This window comes from Uloborus diversus, chromosome 5 (assembly GCF_026930045.1).
Source record: "Uloborus diversus isolate 005 chromosome 5, Udiv.v.3.1, whole genome shotgun sequence".
NCBI classification, from domain to species: Eukaryota; Metazoa; Arthropoda; class Arachnida; order Araneae; family Uloboridae; genus Uloborus; species Uloborus diversus.
The window spans coordinates 22,903,944-22,925,739 of record NC_072735.1 but is presented as its reverse complement, the minus strand read 5'-3'; the positions used below and the strand labels follow the sequence as shown (position 1 = coordinate 22,925,739).

General features: G+C 33.4%; 1 protein-coding gene across 4 annotated transcripts in view; it reads left to right on the top strand.

Annotated features, from left to right (window-relative positions):
• LOC129222851 (6-phosphofructo-2-kinase/fructose-2,6-bisphosphatase-like) overlaps positions 1-21,796 on the top strand; it is a 141,390-nt gene that overhangs the window by 76,591 nt on the left and 43,003 nt on the right. For all 4 annotated transcript variants that reach the window (XR_008580620.1, XR_008580619.1, XM_054857404.1 and 1 more), the window contains exons 2-6: positions 7,908-8,033; positions 11,566-11,662; positions 19,338-19,401; positions 20,531-20,665; positions 20,771-20,954. Coding sequence is in view for 2 of the 4 variants with exons in the window: in XM_054857404.1 (XP_054713379.1) it covers positions 7,908-8,033; positions 11,566-11,662; positions 19,338-19,401; positions 20,531-20,665; positions 20,771-20,954 (606 nt within the window). In the remaining 2 variants the exon portion in view is untranslated. The remainder of the gene's footprint in view (positions 1-7,907; positions 8,034-11,565; positions 11,663-19,337; positions 19,402-20,530; positions 20,666-20,770; positions 20,955-21,796) is intronic.

Sequence of the window (21,796 nt, the reverse complement as noted above, 5' to 3'; positions counted from 1 at the left end):
AAAAAAGCTTTTTTTCTAAATCCAAGTTCTTGAGAGAGGGTGGTTTGCCCCGGGTGACACCCATCTGGGTAGATGACACCCAAAGTTAATTTCAGAGTTTATAAAAAAAATATAAGTATTTTAATTTTGAAAATTTTCACCAATATATTTTAAATTATATTTCATTAGTAAAATTTCAACGAAAATGGGTCACATATACATCAGGAGCTAATTTTACACAAAATGCGGCGGTATACAAATTTGTACAAATAGCTTTTACTATACCTATATTTCTTCTTTGCTAAATTTTTAATTTAAATTTTATTGGCTGCTTTAGAATTAACCTTAGTATGAAGATTTTAAGGTTAACTGCAATTATTGAGTGTTTTAATCAAGAAATCATTTACACTTATTTTGTTCCATACTTTTTAGTGAGAACCAAGCTTATAGAAATAGTCTTAATAAAGAAAAAAACATTACTGTCTAACCACGGATTGTATGGAAAGGCAAACATCCGGTTTACACGCGGAAATGGAAGAATCTATTAGTTTTCAGGGATGTCAGATTTTGCAGATGTTAGCCTCTAAATTAAGCAGAGTCTCATTCAAATGAGCGGAATACGCGCATCAAAAATTTTTTATTTTCCCCCTCATTCAGATTGAGTCGCCTTAACTGGATGTTTGCCAATTCCATACAATCCGTCGTCAAACAGTAGATTATTTCATCGAATCGTTTGGATTCGTGCTTTCGCACCAGAACTTCTTTGAATTTGCCGATCACCTTTAAACGTTTCAACCTTAGCTACGGGCCTCGACTTTCTAATTTGATACGTTTCTTTTGCTGTTTTATAACTGAGATCGAACAAAAACTAGATTTTTATTTGAAAGTGATCACTTATAAAAATGTTAGGCAACAAAACCGTTTGCTGACAGTTGCTATTAGTTAAGTTAAAAAGCAAGCAAACTAGGGGACGGCTACAGAAAGTTCGGTAAGCACTCAAGCTAGCTGATTGATATAATGGCAGTTATTTTCTCATTAGTATTTTTTTTATACAAGTAATCGAACCAATTGGTAGTCAGTTTTTAAAAAATGCAAGGAGAGTCGGTGAAAAGGGAAGAAAAAAAGAAGCCCGGAGTCGGCATGTTTTTCGGCGACTCCGACTCTTTTACCCCAAAATCAGTCCAACTCCGACTCCACAGCCCTATCATAACTATTCGGTAACTATTTAAATGGACCGTTATTATTAAAATGCAATTTTCAAATTAATTTTATTTATTGAGTTTTTTTATTTTTCGTTTTTGTACTTCTGACACAATGGCATAATATTTTAATTTTTGACGATTATTGCCTCAATAATAAATGGCATAAAATTAATAAACCATCCAAACTTGACTAAAGTGTTCGTCTATACTTGGGACAAACCTAATAGTCTAAGATCCGGCTGCAGAATTACTGTACTCATTGAGTATAAAGTCGAAATCAAATTTTTATATTACATTATGAAAAGGGCAATGTGTTTTGTCTAGGTTGCCTATCAAGAAGTGCCCGCAAGTATTTTTTTATCAAATTAATATTGTTTGAAATTTCGGGGTAAAAATGGCGCATTTGTTATTGAAATAAACTATACTCCACTTCAAAGAAATATACCTAAAGAACTTGAAAAGTTATGGTTGCCGTTGCGCAACTGGCCTCTACCTATTCGCAGCCACATGTAAATGGGTACTATTGGTGCACATTTATGCACTCATAAAGTATAGTCATCTTTTATACATCAAATTAAAACTAATTTTTTTCCGAACGTGATAAACTAAGGTTGTGTATGCAAAAATGGCCGCAAGTGGAGTTGCCAGCTGTTAAAAATTGCTTAGAATGAAAGAGTTAGCGCTTTGCAATATTCGTTCGACAAGGATGGCGACAGCCAGCTCTACGCACGGGCGTATCCAGAGGGGAGGGGGCAAGGTAAGGCAGCTCCCCCCTCAAAAATATAAAATATTTAGAATTTAAAAAACAAAAAAACTGTAAATTGGCGGTTGTTTTAATTTCTAAATTCATCAAAGCGTTCAGATGCTGTAACTTGTTCCTGAGTTTGAAAGTGTATGCATCTTCTTTGGGAGCTCATTGAAAAGGGAAAGTAATTGGTGTTTAGTTGGGTTAATACCGCAATCATTTTAGAATTTCATTGCTTCCAAAATCTTAGAATAAAAAGGAGGGGGGCTCTAAAAACCAGTCTTTCAACTGCCCAAATGATGGGCCTTCTCACGCGCCCCAAAGTTCAAATTTTATCGGGTGGAAATTCTCAATGAGCCGAATGGAACTCCGAATGATATTTTTATCATATCGTCAAACAGAACTTTCCGAATGATGATATTTTTGCCATATCGTCAAAGAAAATTTGCCGAATAAGAAAATTTTTGGGAGGTCACAGTGACCTCCCATCAGGGCTCCCCTATGGCTGCCCCTCCCCCTCTCCTTTCATGGTTGAGCTGGCCCTTGGTTGTACGAGTTTTTAAAGTCATCGCGCTTGCGTCAATTGTTAGTGTTCTCAACCAACGGTGCAAACAGTAGTAGAAACAAATTTCAAATGCTCCAAAAGAAATAAAATTAACAACAACGTATAATTTTCATGTTTTCATTAAATAGTTAATAAAATACAAGCCTTCAAAAATGCAACATTTAGCATTGATGTGAATGCTCTACAATGTAACCAATTTTCAATTGCATGTAACTATTAAAATAAAAAGTATTAAGCCAAATATTTTAGAAAGTTTTATATAGGCATAAAAGGAACCTGTATACTTAATTTCATTAAAATCTGCCACCATGCGGCCACCACTTTTTGTGAATTTTGCTCATTTCGTATATAATGACCCACCTGGCAACTCTTCCACCCATAAGTGCAGCAGCTTCACAGCATTAACTTTGTGTTTATCCTGAAGTAAAATAGTGGCTGAAGAAAAACATGAATTCAATTGAATAGGGATGTGTTATGAAAGAAGCTGGACTGTGTACAATGCTTTCATCATTTTCCGTTCTTTCGTTCGTCCCCTTCTTCTTTACTTAATGTTTTGTGACTACAAAAGAACCGTAATTATGTGAGACTGTGGTCTCAGATGCCAATGAAAATGCAGATCTTTAATGTTCCATGTTTAGCATGCATTGTTTAGGTCAGGGATCTCCAACCTTTTTTGCTCAAGGGCCACGTTGTAAGTTTTTGGAGGTAAGGCGGGCCAACAATCCAACAATATTTCAAATCAGATGATTTAGTTAACACTAGCTCCCCCACCCAGAGACTGATTACCGACGGGGTATGCGGGACACAGGCCCATGCTCTTAGACTTCAGGGGGCCCCAAAATCTTCTTAATTTATCATGCTAATTAAAAATAAACAATGATTTCACCCAGAATCTTGTGTACAGTGATGTCATTGATATTTTTGCAAAAGCAAAGACAAGGAAAAAATCTCTTTATTTGTTGATAAAAATTCAACTTAAAAAATTGATCTCTTTGCATATCTCAAAACACTCCAAGTTAAGTCTGTATTTACTATTAATAGTTATATCATAAATACCTTTGATATTTACGGTAAACTGGCAAAGTTTAGCCCCATCTTATATAATTATCGTATACTATATCTCTTTTACTTTTTAAACGGTGTGATATGAGGTTACCATTAAATTTAGCATGGGGGTTGTGTTAATACGCAAGTAATCAAAATATTTTATAGCTTCAGAATAAGTGGAAATATAGGGGGGGGGGGACAAAATGAATTGTATGCCCACTGTCTTCAAAAATCTTAGTCGGGCCCTAGGGGGGGGGGCTTGAATTACAAATGAGCCCCATGTCCAATATCAGAATGATCGGGCTCTGCCCCCACCCCTATCACCCACGGGTTTTTTTTTTTTTTTTTCAATAAGCGCTCAGTGTTATGAGTGTAGCCAGAATCCACGTTAGGGACGGGCAAGCCAAGGTACAACAAGTTGGTGGTTTTTATCTGCCCCTTCGGCCCAGTGCCAGTTTTCGAGGCCAGGCAATAACTTGATGCTACCGCCCTTACCCATCTTGCTTCAATTTCCTACACTAAAGTTTGTTTTATAAAAAAGAAATGAGTGAATTTGTAAAATCTATTTGCTTTGAAAAAAAAGATAGATATCAAAAGTTATATGTCTTGAAACATTTTATGTTGTCTTTGAATAAGTCGAAAGACGGAGATGAGAGGATCGAGTCATATCTCCCGGAAATTTTTCCAAATTCAAGTCTCAAAAACGCAGTTTTCGACTATTTTTAGTGGTGCTAAAGATGGTCGAAGGACAAGTTTCAGCGTCTACCTCAGGAGAAATTTTCAAAATTCGTATTAAAATTCACAATTTCAGGCAATTATAGTCACATTAAGGGAAAGAAAGTTGCAATTATCTCTCTCAAATTATTTTTTTCAAAAATAAAGTCAACTTTAGGTTATCTTTGGTAAAGGCAAATGTTTTTCCTCCTTACAAATTAGTTTTGAAAACACAGTTTTAGATTATCTTTGGTGATTTGTGATGTTAAGGAAATGACGAAGGTTCATATCCTTCCTCCAAAAACTCTTTGGGAATAAAGTCCTCGAAACACATTTCAGGACAACTTTGATAATGTTAAAAGAATGATCAGAATTCAGGACCTGTACCAGAAATTTTTTGATATTGAAGTTTGAAAAACGCAATTTTAAGCTATATACAGTGGTGGACAAAATTATTGACTCAAATTTTTTTATTTTGTTCCAATTACAACATGACTCAGTTTAAATTATTTTCATTGAAGTAAAGATGAATAGTTGAAGAAATAGTTCTAAAATCAGTACATCTTATCAATTAAATTAAAAAATTCATAAAATTAGAAAATTTGCAAATTTAATACTTTATTATTACGTGAAACCTGGACAAAAGTATAAACTCAGAGGTAAAAAATCCAGGATTACGAGAAAGTTTCGTTCAAAAATGTTAATTTAACGCCATAGAATGAATAAATGGTGCCATCAGTGATTGCTAAAAGTTTTGTTTTTGGAAATTTATGAGAAACATATAAATGCACCGCTGGACAAAATTATAAACTCTTTTTTTTTTTTTCATTTTTTCAATCATATTTAAAAAAATATTTTGTTCCAGTAAAGATAAATAACTCTCTCAGCATGATAAAGCAGAATTGGCATTTCTAAATGGAAGATAAAACGCTGAAGATTACCAATTAATACTGGAAGATCATCTCTTACCTTTTGCTTATCTGATTCCTGGAGGTAACTGGTTATTTTAGCAAGATAACGCGAGTGTACACTCAGCGAAAAGTACAAAAGAATGGTTCAAGCGCTGGGGTATCTAAGTTATCAAATGGCCAGCTCGTAGTCCGGATCTTAATCCAATTGAAAATCTTTGGGGGACCACGGTTCGCAAAGTTTATCATGATCGGCACCAGTACCAAACCACAGAGGAATTTAAAACGGCAATACTTTCAGCATGGAACCATATGCCACTGCAGCTGTTAGAAACTCTTGTGAAATCTACATGCCCAGCCGCATATTCGAGGTAATTCAGAAAACGGGGGGGGGAGCAACTCATTTTTAAAAGTTTGTAGTTTACACTAATGGCTAGATTTAATGCAGTGTTAATTTTTAAAACATTTCAAATATGGATTTTTTTTTCACTTTATCCATGTTAATAGCAAAATTACATTTTCCGAAATCTATGCTTTTGTTTTACTGAAGTAATTGCAAATGTAAATTAAACTCAAAAAATAAAAAAATAAAAATTAAATTTTTTCAGATTATAATTGCGTTTATGCAGTATTGTAAGTTTGTAATTTTGTAATTCAGCATTGGTTCATTTTTGGATATTAAATGATTACGTATTTGAATGAAAATCTACCTAACTTTAGAGTTTCTTACTTTTGAGTTGATACTTTTTTGTCCAGGTTTCATGTATTATAAAGATATTAAAGTTGAGATTGTTTTAATTAAATTATTTATTTTATAAAGTTTATGAGTTATACTGAATTTAGGACTATTTAGTCAGTTATTTATCTTTGCTGGAACAAAAGTTTTTTTAACTGAGTTAAATTGTGATTGAAAAAAAAAGAAAAAAAAATGAGTTTATAATTATGTCCAGCGGTGCATTTATATGTTTCTCATTAATTTCCAAAAACAAAACTTTTAGCAATCACTGATGGCAACATTTATTCATGCTATGGCGTTAAATTAACATTTTGGAACGAAACTTTCTCGTAATCCTGGATTTTTTACCTGTGAGTTTATACTTTTGTCCAGGTTTCACGTAAAGATAAAATATTAAATTTGCAAATTTTCTAATTTTATGAATTTTTTAATTTAATTGATAAGATGTACTAATTTTAGAACTATTTCTTCAACTATTCATCTTTACTTCAATGAAAATAATTAAAACTGAGTCATGTTGTAATTGAAACAAAAGAAAAAAAAATTGAGTCTATAATTTTGTCCACCACTGTATATATATGTATTGACGTTTGGAAAGGGTCCCTTGGAATCTCTCCTCGGAAATCGTTTGAAATAAAAATCACCAAAACGCCATTTAAGGATATTTTTGATCAAATGAAGAAAAAAGTGACTATCCTCCACAAAGTTTTTGAAATGGAAGTCTCAAAAATGCCATTTTGGCTTTAGGGAGAAAAGTAAAAGTTAAGACTCTCTCCTAAGGAGAGGCAGTTGCCCTTTTCTGCCCCCCTCTAGCTACGATCCTGCTTCGTAGTGATTGTTGAGATTTTCTTAGCTTAGTTTTCTTTTTAAATGCTTAAAAAGAAATATATTATCAAATTGAAATGGAAAAAAATGTTTCCAGTTTGTAAGCTTCCCGTGGGTCGGGAAAAATATAATCGCGGGATGGATCCGGCCCGCGGGCCGTAGGTTGGAGAACCCTGGCTTAGGTGAAACATGTAAAAATCCAGTGTCTGTATACAGTTTCGAAGATGAGGATGATGACGATGTTGAATGATGATGCTTTTTTTTCTAGACTTTTACTGACATTACTATCTTTTCTTTAGATATTTTACTGGTTTTTCAATGAGATATTTTATGCCAGTTTTTAAAGTACTAAATGGATGACATTCTGCATTTTTTTTTTTTTTTTTTTTTTTTTGAAAATTCTTCAAAGGTCACTTTTTTTCCCTTATCATATTCTCATTCCAAAACTAGAAATAGCAAGATTTCTTTCAGAAATTGAATAAAAGCTACTTGGTTATTCAATAAATGGAATTAATCAATCATTTCGCTGTCAATATTTAGAAAAGAACACCATAAAACATTCTTTATTTTAGAAACTTATTTATTTTGCTGCTTATTACGTAGAAAATAGAAAATCTACCTTTTGGTATCAAAATAATTGTTAGAACTTTTTTATTGGTTATTTTAGGGTATATATCGAAATAGTATTACTTTTAAAGCATACAAGTTTTTTTAGAACTGAAAAACCTTCATTTTTGACCGAGTTATAAGGAAAACAAAAACTACTCGGCGGCCATCTTTGATCCACCAATTTTGGATAGAAGCTGACATGGGAACTTAGGGGACCTTTTAGGATTTACTCTACATGCTATGAGGAACTAACACTGAAAATATTTCTTAATTATAAATTTGTGGTTCAAAAAAACCTAAGTTTACGGGGCTACTATTACAAATGATGTTTCCGGTTCAAGGTGATACACAATCTCACCGTGGTTAAGCATTTTTTTTTAAATAAATGTGGTTCTAAATATGATGTGTTTCCAAATGTTGAAAAATTTGTTGAATGCTATGTCCCTGGTAGAATAAAAGAAAGAATAGTTTTATTTTGATTGCTTTCTTTATATTGGCCAGAACATACAGAATATCAAAACTACGTATTAATTCTGGAAAGTGGTTTGCGCCTTATAATATGCTTTCTTCATTGTAGGAGATCGAGTCAACTATGTGAATTTGCCTCATGTAATTGCCATGGTGGGTTTGCCTGCTCGGGGCAAAACTTACATCGCAAAAAAATTAACCCGATATTTGAACTGGATTGGTATTACCACAAGAGGTAACAATTTGATATTTTTTTTTCTTTATTTCAATCCTAATAACAAGAAAATTAGTGTACGGAAAACAATATTGAACTGGCGTATTGGCAACGAAACTCTAATCATGTGAGACATTACTTTGTTAACATTGAAGAAATATCTATCTCTGCATAAATTTATTCTTTCAACTTAGATATTTAATGGTACGAATTTCCCGTAATTCATGCTAACGAATGAAACTAAAACACACGGTGGGTCCAGAACGTTACGCTATGCAATCTTTTTGCTTTTCATATTGTATTTCCTAAGGATTATTTTCGTATGTGATTCCAATTTGTCATGACTTTCAATTCAGTTCAACATGACCATTGATTAGTGTTATGATACAACCGACTCAATTTAGTGAGAGTACCTGGATGTACACTTTAAAATCGGTGCACATTCATTTTTAAAAATTCCAGTCCTTCAAGTTTTAAGACTTGAAAAAGATGAAAAATGTCTTGAATGACCTTTGTGATAATCAATTGATTCCATTGTCTATGTATACTTCAGGTCCTGATTAAGGCAAGGACTAACTGGGCCTATGCCCAGAGGCACACAAGATCAGAGCTGATTAGGCCAACTAGACTTTGGCCTAGCCCCCCCCCCCCCCCCCGTCCCGTCATTTTGGATTTTTCCGGAGGGCGGGGCGGTTAAAGGGTATATATTCAATGCAAACTGTATCAAAAAGAAAAGTCACGCCCACTTTTATGTAAATATAGTAACTTTTTTAATCCAGGAGCAGGGGGGGGGGGGCAATTGCCTTCTCTGGACCCTCCTAAATGACGAGCCTGGGATCTCCGCTGTTTAAGGACCCCCAAATGGTTTTACAAAAGATAGCTAATGGCTAAAACTGTAAGGTTTGACTACAAGGATGTCCTGAAAAAGTGGCCTAGGGCTGCTCGATATCTTCATCATACCCTACCCAAGTTTCAGAGCACCCATTTCTTTTTCAAGTTACCTCATATGCAAAAGAAGTTTCAGGGAAGTAATTAGGCTTTAAATATAAAATTAATAAAAACAAAACGTTTGTTAAAATGTTTTTTTTTTTTTTAAATTTGTCTAATATTTGTGTTTTAATCTAAGCATTCAGTATACTTGCATAACAAATTTCGAATAGCATTAGATTAAAATTATATTTCAGTTTGTTCAAACAGACTAAATGCATTTGAATTTTAAAAGATGGATCACTTTTGGTTGTATTCTTAGCGCTAGTCATATTTAATTTTAAATTTTAACAGTGGAAGAGAAAGCTATTGAAATTAAAGGTAGGTAGGTGCAGGAATACAAATAAAGTGCATCTTAAAGAAGCAAAGATGAGTAATAATGTGAATAGGTGTTTATAGGTTCAGACATGTAGATGTGTGTGCTGATGCGATAACCCCATATATCTTTCAGTGTTTAATAGGGAAGTTGCAATCTATTAAATGTTCATATTTTGGCTATTGGATATTGTTAATTGACCCTCAAAACTAAAAAATTCACCATCGCCGAATTTTAAAACACCGTGGTTGATTTTTAACGGATTTTTAAAAATCTACGCGCAAAAGTGCGCTCTTCTGAAACGTCACGAGCCTACGTCGCAGGGCGCGAATGGGCAGCCTTCCGCCGAAGATCCCTTGTTTTCGCTAGGGACATTTTGAGCGCGCTGATATTTTTATTTTTTAGAAATTCAATAATCCTTTTGAACACACTATGGAGACTGGATTCGTTAAAGCACAATCTAAATAATCTTCCTCGTGTAACATCAATGATGACATTCGAATGTTTCTGAGAGGATGAGAGGTTTAATGTTCCAGAAACGCGAGGAGATAAGCCTTTTACGTTTCGTCTTCGAAGTCGAATGCTTGACCTTCGGCTTCTCCCCTATCGGAAAAGCGCATGACGTCACTTCCTATGCCATTTGACGTCACAAGCGCTTGAACTTTAAAAATTAATTAAAAAAAAACTACTTATCGTATCGCAAAAATTTTTTCACCTATGATGTTCATACATGTTACTCTATCATATAAAAATAAAATTGAAAAATCGAAAACTTCCCTATTGTAAGAGACGTAGATATTTACAAAATATTTTCATAGTTGTGATATTCACGTAAAAATGGAATAGAACAGCATTGTAATTTTTTGGAGGAGGGAAAGTCCTTTTCTGGTCGAAAGGATTTATTATTCTGCCGTGGAAAAGTAAAGGGCAGTTTCTGCAAAAATGAGGTTTTTGAGATTAGTTGAAGACGCGCTTTTTGGATTCCATACTAACATAAGTAAGAGAAATGTTGGAATTTGATTCGACGTTCTTTTCATGCTTTATTTCCAGCGGAAACCGAATAAGCAAGCGTGTGCAGTAAAACTAGGATGACAAAAATGAAAAGAAAAAAAAATAAATAAATAAAATAATAATAAAATAATAAAAAGAAAAATTCTGATACTGCCCCGAACTTTTCCAGGCAATATTTGCCTTAAGATCGATATAAATTTTCAGTTCGTTCGTAATATTTTCTTTGCCACTTAACTCATCGAGAATGTTCAGTAAACATTCAGGATAAGAAATTATCTCTTCTCATTATTTCCATTTGCTGTAAGTATATTTCTCTTTTGTTCCAATATTTTATCTTTTGATGCTTTGATAGGTATATATTAGGGTGGGCCGAAAAAAGATTTTCGATAAGTAATTTCTAATAGCAAAAAAAAAAAAAAAAATTGTGTATTGCTATCCTAAACATGGGAAAAATAATTAAAAAAAAAAAAAGAAATTAGTATTTATGATTCCAGATCGCGCATTCTCTGCAAAATTTGAAGAAAAGGTTAAAAAAAAAGGCAAAATTTAAGTATTTAAATGCGACTGTGGAGGACGTCTCAGGTAGTATTAGGTAAAAGAATGGGTTTCGTGAATATCCTCTGATAATTTTACGAAACTGAAGTTTCAAAAGCGCAATTTTAGACAACTTTTTTTTTTTTTTGGGGGGGGGGGGGGTAGGTTAGTTAGGAGGGGGTTTCAAAACATTCTTCCTGAGTTATTGTGAAATTGTTCTAAAACGTAATTTTAGAATACCCCTTTCAATGGAAAAGGAAAGTTACTGAAAAGGACCTAAACTGGAAAATCAACATTCACCGGTGATTTACTAAAAATTTCAATCTTTCGCCGACGTCTTTGCAGCGTGAATGTATTTACCGGAGAATATCGATATTTTCCAGGTTTTGGTCATCACACCAGTAACATAGGGGGGGGGGGAGGGGCGCGGAAGAATTTGGTGCTCATCAGGGGCCACAAGTCAAAAAAGGTTGAGAAACCCTGCTCTGCGGGGCTGGAAGCTATTTTAATCTTAATTCTTCCTCTAGCAGACGAATTAAATCTTCGCGAACCAAATCTTCTTGGGGCTGTTGAGAGTTAGCGAGCAGAGGGCAGAGCCACCCGGTGTTATAAAAGTTTCATGAAATAAACTGCATTGTATTCTAATGTTGTTGTAGACATATTCAAGAAGTGTTTAATTTCAATACATATTTATCTGCCATTCAGTGTTCAATGTTGGTGAATATCGACGCCAAGCTACTGAAGCATACAAGAACCATGAATTTTTCAATCCCAACAACAGGGAAGCAATGGCGATCAGGAAGTAAGAATTTCGTCTGCCTTTTCATGTCTGTGTAAATAAGATGTATACAGTAACTTCTCGTTATATCGCTCTCGTTGGGAGACAACAAAAAGCGCGATATAACGCCGAAGTCATAAGAAAGGTGCGAATCTGGAATCACCCCCTGCTTGGCGCAATTTCCAAAAATAAGTAACAAATGGGGTTGTTTCCTTCATCAAACGTACTACTTTTAGTGACTGAAATTGATAGAATAAGCAAAAATAATAACACGAGCCCAGAAAATACTTTCATTTTCCCAACAGTTATTTTTTAATTAATTTTTTAAAATGTTCGATTTTTCAAACAAGGCGTGGTCTTGATGACGTCACAAATGATGCATTTTGGCGCATCTTTCTACAGCGTTTCACGTTATGATAATCAAGAAGCGAATTAAACATTGCGCTCTACGCTTGCTATCAACTATATCGTTGCCAGTACACGTGAGTAAAGAAGCGAATTAAATATTTTGCTCTGTGAAAGGCCACACTGAATGACATTTCATCACTTGTAATGTCATCGGCAGAAATATAAACAATGAAAGCGCACCGAATTTCAGTTTTTTTTTTTTTTTTTTTTTTTTAAACATTAAACTTCAGCAAATTATTCAAAAAATGGTCAGATCCTATGTTTTTAAACATGCCTTTTCAGAAAAAATACTTTTTAATTTTTGAAAACTACCCCATTTGGAAGTTGAAGCCTAAACTACAACGAATTTAGATGCATGGAAAAATAATCAGATTCGTAAATTTATTTTTAAAAAAAGCATGCATTCCCAAGTAGCATTGAATCTTGGCGCAATATTGTACTTGGTTGGCTGAATGTTGGCGTACGATTTACACCCAATATTGGCTGAAGCTCGTAGGGGATACATTTTAACAATATTGGCCAATATTGCTATTGTAATCTTGAGCCATTATTGCATGCCGATCTAATGCCAATATTGGCGTTACGTTGGCTAAATAGTGGCTCACAATATTGGCTGAAGCACGGAGGGGATACATTTTGACAATATCGGCCAATATTGCTATTGCAATCTTGAGCCATTATTGCATGCCGATCTAAGGCCAATATTGGCGTTACATTGGCTAAATAGTGGCTCACAATATTGGCTGAAGCATGGAGGGGATACATTTTGACAATATTGGCCAATATTGCAATCACACTCTTGAGCCATTATTGCATTTCGATTTTAAGCCAATATTGGTTAAATAGTGGCTTCCGTTATTGTTATATACACTGCTGTCTACATAAAATGCGACATCAAGAAGGTGCAGTCAGAATGATACAAAATTTTACACTTGATGGCAACATTGATTACAAAATGAAAATAAAATGAACATTTATTACTGGAAAAATCCCAAATGAATGGAGGTTTAAGTACCTGTTGAATCAACTCTAGCTTGAATGTACAACACAATACAGTCGAACATTGAGGTATACTAGTCTCATATGATGTAGTAGGTCAATTCCTATCAGTTAATGTAAAGCACTACTAATTCAATCAAACTCATAGATTGCTCAATTTACCGTCAAGTCATTCCAGATATGCTCAATTTGTGACAAATCATGACATCACGCAGGTCAGAAAAGATGATAATGTGGGAGAGGAACCCCCCCCCCCCACTGCTGTGTGTGACGGAGCATTGTCCTATTGAACACGAGTCTCAACACATGACAAAAATATACCATTAGGTTGTGATAGTGCAGCGAATCAATGTTAGAGGTGATCCTGTCCCACACACAATATAGCACCCCATAGCATCACTACAGCTGTCGATGTGTGTGCTCCTAAAAAGCAGGCTTTATTAGGGTCGCACACACTTGGAGTAGGTTCGAGTTCAAATCGATTTGTTAGCAACTGAATGGTTCCTGATTGCTCTCATAGCGATGAATCCAGATCGAATTTGGCAAAAATAACATTTTTGCAAGGTTATGGAGAACACGTTGTGAACTACCAAATAATGCTTTTGCTTTTCAGCGGCATACCCCACCCACAGCTGGGATGCCTTTATGGGTTGCAATCATGTACAAAACATAGTCACTTCTAATATTGATCCACAGCACCACGACAGGTCACCCTGCGGTCCCCATGACACCAAACTGCGTTAATATCATTATTCAGTCACATGTGTTGACACTCATGGTGGGGCTCCCAGGAAGACACTGCTTGATCACACACAGCAAGGGTGTGAGGGGACTTCCTTTTCCACTTTCTATGTCCAGTGCGTCACCCTGCTTTGTCACAAATTGAGCATATCTGGGATCACTTGAGATGGTAAATTGCGTAGGCTATGAGCTTGATGGAATTAGGTGCACATTTCTAGTACCTGTGTAGTAGGATATCCTACAAGACTGATATGCTTCAATGTTTGACTGTATTACCTCGTACATTCACGCAATAGGTAGCTCGACAGGAGACTTAAACCTCCATTCATTTGGAATTTTTCCAGTAATAAATGATCAATTTGTTCTCATTTTGTAATCACTTTGATAGTAAGGTTGCCATCACGTGTATAAAATTTCATTTCACTCTGACTACTATCCTTCTTGGTGTTGCATTTCGTGTGGCCAGCAGTGTAGGAAGCTGTTCCAGTTTAACCAGGACTGAAATTGTTAGGATTCCAACAATTTCAACGAAAAGGAAGAAGGAATTAAAAGTCGCTTTCCTGGAAGCTTCGACCACGTAAACACTGAAGATGACTGCCGCAGATGCAGTTGAAACGTTTGTGGTAACAACACTCAGACCACAGCAGAACAGCCCAGAATCTCACAACATCATCAATTTAATTCATATTAAAAGTGCCTAGTTATTAAATGTTTGTCAGAAAAAAAAGAGAATTTCTTATGACTGTGCACCAATTAATGTATATTTTATTTTTGAATCATATAACTGTAAAAGTAGCTGACAGAAGAAAAATGAAACAGTCAATGCTAACTCCATAAAAACTGATGAAAATGTAAAATGAAATATAATAAAAAGAAAACTTAATTTTAATTCTACATATTGTAATAAAAACATAAGAAAATAAAGAGTGATTTGAGGAAACATTTACTATTTTAAAGACTTTAATTTGTGCTAATTGAAAATATCGGATATTTCCAAATTCTGCTCAAAACTTACTAACATTGCTAAATATTAGTTACAAAAGTTCATGAGCAGAATTCAGATTAGAGTTAATTCTCCCTCGACGAACAAATAGAAAATTTGTACACATTTGGTTTCATTGCGATTCTAAGGTTACACAGAAAGTAAATGTAATTGAAGTACAGTGCAAAAGTTGCTCAAAATCTTTGCTTGATCGTTTTCCTTGTCATTCAAATTAATAATAAACTTTTAAATTTGAAATAACTGATTAGTAAAGTTATTTTGCAATATTGAACAATGGTAGGAATTTTTATTCCTATTTAAAAAAATTAAATATGAACATCATTTTTAAGTACCTTTATCTTTGACCCGGATAGTTCAGAAATAGCAACTTAATTTTGCAAGAATTAACTCCTTCAGTAAAATGTTTGACCATGTTTATGTAAATAAAGTAAGTAGATCTTTAAAATTTCTTTATCAAATACTCCAACATATGTCTAATATTTTCACATAAACAAAAAGTATTCAATAATGAACTAACAATTATTGTCAAAGAAAAATAATAAGATCTATTTCATAAAATTGGCATTCATTATAATAAATGTGGAAACAAACTACACTCAAACCTAGTTTTGTGTGGTGGATAGGGACCGCATAAAAAAATTCACTCAAAACTTCACTATTAGCTACAAAAAAATGCTTTCGTAACAGTCTCACTTGAAAATAACCCAAAACATACGAAACAACTGTAGGAATTTCTTCTTTAAACAAATTCAAGACACTTTTCACTCCAGAGTTCCCTGTACCTACCACTTTTTGTGGCTTAACCAGTTAGATGGGACCCTGAAGACAGCTCTGCTTTTGCAACTACTTTGAATCTCGCCAACCATTTAAATCCGCTTTTAAAATATACATCAGAGAACGATTCATCACTTAAAAATACTACCGAGCACTTGTTTTATAGACAAGTTAGTCAATTGAGTCACAATTTGATTGAAATTTTCATGTACCACAAAGAAAAAGGATCCCACACAAACAGGTTTGAGTGTACTACAAACAAAGTTGTTAAGTTTTTCTTTTTTAAAATGGATGTAATGTAGGTGACAATGAACACTGAATAATCTGAAAATCATTTATTATTGATGCAAATATAGGTTGCACTTATTGCAGTGAAATTATGGACAAGCAGTCAGTCTAGTACATATGTTTGAAAACTAAAACACATAAAAAAATACTTCCACTTACCATAATGAAAGGAAAATTTAAAAAGTTGAAAATGATTATTAAACCCTTTGCATTTTGGCTTAACTTCTGACATCACTTTTTAGCTCTGTATTGTCTTAGTTTTTATAAAAAATAAAAACATTTATTTTTATTTCTAAACAAATAAAAAATATTCCATACATAATGCAAAAGAACTTAAGGCTTACTTTACATGTTTTTCCCCTCACCTTTAAATTTCCAAAATCTTCAACATTATTAAATTTTAATCTACTTTTAATAGACGAAAGAGTATGAACACTTAATTTTTTTGTGCAAATGAGATGAAGTGAAACAATTTATAAGGTTGAAAAGGAACATTCACTAGAACAGTTTGTTACAGGCAACGGTATAAATAGAATTATTTGTAAAGCAAATGGACAATTCCACGGTATTGGACATAGAATTTGCACAACATTTATCAATAAAAGTTCAGATTTTCTAGATGACTGAGCCATTTTTTTTGCTCAATACTTATGCATGTAGAAACAATTAAAAAACCTACGAAATTTCTAGAAAAAGTTCTAACTTGAAATATGAAAAACGTCATGGTGTTGAACGTATATTCAAGAGATTCTTGACATGTCATTAGAAAATAAGGGTTTGGCACAAAAAATTCAACACTGGTGTAAAATCATAGTTAATCAAAGCATCTTGGTTTTATTCGATTTCGGATACATTTCTTGAACTACTTTATCAGATAGAACTTCAATTATTTCCGTAACAATGGTTGACGCTAAATAGTTTACACTACCTTTACTGCCATTTAATTGTACATGCTCAGCTGAAAATAGACCATGGAACTTAATTCTCATTCCGTAATGAGCCAAAAGTCTTATGATCATCAAAACGCAAATCCGTGTAGAGAAATGAACTTGGTAGCATAAAACTAGTCCGTAAAATCTTCTTTCACATTTTGCATTCAGACTTCTAAAAGTTTACTAGATTATTGTCAATAAGTTTAGGTGTTATAGAGCACTGTGAAAAGGAATGCAGTTTCCCAGTAGAAATTTGAATTTTCACGGAAAGTTTGTCTCACGATACATTCTCACTTTAGAATCATGAAAATAAAACTCCTGGAATCTTTATATATTGATCCAGTGTTTTCAAAGTCAAATATGATCCAGAATTTACTCCAGTTTCAAATGTTAGTTTGGAATTCTCAATGTTTGGCGCAATTTAGAATGTCACTGTTCGATTATGATTTCGAGTTTTGAAAACACAATGTCGATCCAAAATTTTCACTGCTTCACATCGTTTCAGCAATTTCTTCAATGTTGGATATCTATCCAGAATTTTATTCAGCTTATAATATTTCTTCAAAAAATTTTTTGCCTTATTTCATTACTTTTACTTTGAAAGACAAAGTTCATCACTGCAAAAGAAAGCTTTCTCATTGAGTTGCTCCAATAACGCTTTTCTCTTTCGCTTTTTAAAATTTTACAGTGGATTAGACATAGTTAAAAAAAATTCACTGATGAAAATGATAAAATATCATTTAAGAAATGAAGGCAACAATATAATTTTGAGGAAAATATCTCCGATATTCGGACAAAAGCATTTACCATGTGCAGCGGCGAGGAAGAGCAACAAAACACAAAATGTGCAGAGCAGACAAAGTTGAAGTTTCTTTTTCGCCGGGTTTTAAAAAATTACAAAAGCGTTTAAAGTGAACTCAAATAGCTCCTATTTTTGAGGACTCTCTCTACGTTCAAAATTTGTCTTAGCATTTTAAAACAGTTCGCGGAGTTTCAGGTAATCAGACTCAGTGTTTAATTGCTCACTTAGGAAAATGAATCATTTTTCAGATTTGTTTCAAAATCGGTTGAACATCAAAGAGCCATCTTCCGCCCAATATTGGCTTTCCATAATTCGACCAATTTTTCGCCAATATTGTCTCACAGCCTAAATACAATAATGGTTGCGCATTGTTAAGCCAATATTGGGACAAGATTGTGTGCCAATCTAAGTACAATATTGTTAATGCAATGAGACGCCAATATTGGCACAAGATTATATGCCAATCTAAGAACAATATTGTTAATACAATGGGAAGCCAATATTGGCTTAATATTGCAAAAATCGTGCCAATATTGGCCAAGACATTGCCAACGTGAACAATCTCACGCCAATATTGAGCCAAGATAAAATGCTACTTGGGTTTGCTGAGAATTTTCATATTTTTTTCTTTGATGTTAAATGTAAAGCAATTATCATTTTGGGGGGGGGGGAGGAGGGAGAGAGCGTGATTCATCCGAATAAGCGATGTAACGAGGGGTGTTACTGTGTGCGTAACGTTTATATATAATTTGTGTTTGAGGGGGATCTAAAAAGGGGGGGGGGGAGGGGAATGGGAAAAAAAAGGATTTGTAACACATTTAATAAGATCCTAATAAATAAATCTGCTCTTTTTTATTGTGATGATTCTGGACTAGCATAATTCGTTTTTTTTTTTTTTTTTTCGTAATTTTTTTTCAGGCTGCCACTTTAACTGTAAAAAAATGCATAAAAATTTGCTCTTGAAAATATTTTGCAGTTTATTAATATACAGATTATCAATACGTATGCACACTTTGTTAAAAATGTCATTAAATAGTATACACATAAATAAAATAATAATAATCATGGTATAAAATACCTTTTTGCTTGCTCCGTTGTTAGTTTCAATAGGAAAGAGAATCAGGTAGCGCTGTGCCTGTAAACATAAAAGGATTAAATTAATATCATTGAAACCCTCCATTTTAAAATTATTCGCAACTCCAGAGCTCGAATACGTTACCTTACGATGATAAACAATACTAGAAAAAAGGTAAAATATTACATTCCACATGTTTTCTTTGGGGTAAAGTACAGGCTTCAGACAGTTTGTGGCGTAATGTAATTTCAGAAGAAAAGAAAAGAAAGCTTCCCGCAAACACAATGAAAAATTACTGCCATTCACTAAGCATCAAAGCAAGTTATAAGTTACAGCATTTGTTTGTTTTACCTTTTTCATCCGCCATTAGACAGTGGCTGCAGCAGAACCCTATAGTTTATTGGAGTTGCGAATTTCATTGCACATGTTTTTTGGGTTTCAAGGAACACCTTTTTTAATGATGAAAAATGTTTAGAGCATATGATCCTAAGCTGCTGTTACTAAAAAAAAAGCAAGGAGTGGGACTGATTGTAAAATTCATTAATGTTATTATAGAAAAGCAAAACAATTAATTGCTTTTACAAAATGTTTTATAATTGTTTTTATTAATCTAAAAGCATGATGCATGAATTCATTTTATTTATGTAAAAATGAATTGTGTATTTTTTTTACTTCAGTAAATGTGCATTAGATGCGCTTGAAGATATGTGCAAGTGGCTTGAGCAAGATGGAGAAGTAGCTGTAAGTTTATTATTTTTGTAGATATTATTCCCCCACCCCTTCTTGCAATTCATATTGATTATTATGGTATTGAACTTAATGAGTAACTTTTAATGCAGTTTAAAATGTATTCAAATAATGTATGTGCAAACTCAATTAATATTGAAATGGAAATCAGGCAATATATTTTTAGCTGTTGAATATCGCGTATAAGTTGATCCCCCTACTTTTAAGGGGGGGGGGGGAGAATCAAAAACCCGAGTGTAAGTTTAGAACGGACTTTTTGGAGAAAATCGGAGATGTTTTGCCGCTATTTTTGATAAAGGTTTTAAAAAGACTGAAAATGAAATGTAATGAAAATGCTTACGATCAAAAACGCCCGGATTTAATAGTTTTATGAAGAAAGGTTTTATTTTTGCAATTGCGATTTCTGTAAAGGATTCGTTTTCGCCAATAATTCTTTTGTCATTAGTTGCTTTTATTTTGAATTTATGTCAACATTTTTTTAAAATCAAAATGTTTGAGTTTTACTTCTTTGGCGTTTGTTGAAAAGGGTTGGGTAAAAATCGGGAAAACGTTTTAGTTTCTTTTTCCATAGGGTTGTTCTGGGAAACTTTTCCGAAATTTGCCTCGCATATAAGTTTACCCCCCCCCATCCCCCCACACTTTTAACCTCTTTTTTTTTGTATTAAATTTCACGACTTATACACGACACAACTATTGATAACTCGGATAACAGAACTCTCTCTCAAATGTAGCATTGTTAACTTAATTTTCTAACATTTTGAAAACAGTTTTTAATTTAGGATGCTCCATGGACTATTTGTTTTTAAAATATGCCTCATTAAAATATTTTTTTTTAAATTTTTTAAAATGTGCCTACGATAGCTTCCAATTAGGCTCTTTAGCACCAAACTGATAATTATGTGCTTTTGCTGATCGACCTTTCTTTAATGAAATATTTAAAACTTGTTTTATAATAAAATTTTAAATGATAAATCAGAGCTTTATCAGTATATTTTAAATAAAAAAAATTGAGGAATATAATTTAACTATTTTATTTTTTCTTGTTTGATATAATTTTTTTATGTATTGCATATGAAACTTCATTATTTTACTATCAAAAGCTTATATTTTAGTTTGGCATTAGGTTTATGATGCCACGAACACCACTTATGACAGGCGAAAATTAATTCATGAAATTGTATGTGAAAAATTTGGAGCAAAATTGTTTTTTGTTGAATCTACTTGTGATGACCCAAGCATAATCGAAGCAAATTTGAAGGTAAGCATCAAACTTTGTGCTTAAAAATATACAAACAAACACATAGTTTACACAATATATAACAACACATGTATTCATGTTTATCATTCCTTTGTTTCCTTCTAGGAAGTGAAAGTAAACAGCCCTGATTATCGAAATCGAAATGTTGAAGAAGCTCTCTCAGACTTCATGTTTCGCATTGAGCACTATGTCAAAGTGTATCAGCCACTTGACGAAAATATTGAAAGCAATTACTCTTTTATGCAGGTTTATAATGCTGGACAAAAAGTTTTCGTTCATCGACATGAAGGTTTTTTGCATTATTATCTTTGATTACTTTTGTCATAAATTCTGTCTTTAGAATTTAGGAAAGTTCTTTTTTTTTCTTTTCTAATTTTACACCTACAGTGAAACCGGGGGTGCCCACAAGGGGGGATTATGGTGCAAGCTGCGCCATCAAAAAAAATTTTTTTTTTGGGGGGGGGATTTTAAAATTGCTTTTTATTTATTTATTGATTTATTTTTTATTTAAATTAGTATTTTTTTTAAATTTTATTTCATTCTGTTTATTTTTTATTTCATTTATTTAGTTTGTGTGTGAGTGTGTGAAGTAGCACAGAAATTATCTAATAAAATAATAATAATAATTAAAAATAATTAAATACATAAATAAAAAAATATTTAAAAGAATAAATTTATAAAAAATATTAAAAAGAAAAAAAAAATTAAAACTTATTTTTAAAAAATAAATAAATAAAATAAAAAACGAGCTAAAAACAAAAAAGGGGGGGAGAGTTGAGGAGAATTTTTGGGGGGGAGGGGGAATTTGCGCCATGGAACTTGAGGGGATGGGCACCCCTGAGTGAAACCCCGATTTAATGGTTGCCAAGGTCTGGAAAAAGTTACTGTTAAATCAAGAATATCGTTAAATCAAGGCACATATACATTCAGTTTAGTTAAATCCAGAACTGTTAAATGTATCATTAAATTAAGGAAATCATTGAATATGGTATCGTTAAATTGAAGTTGTACTGTAATATCAAATTGAACGCTAATTTTACATCTATTAGTTTTTGAATGTAAGTCTGTTTTTCTGTCATGGGCGGATTTATGGGGGGGGGGGGCAGAGGAAGGCAATGCCCCCCAATTTTG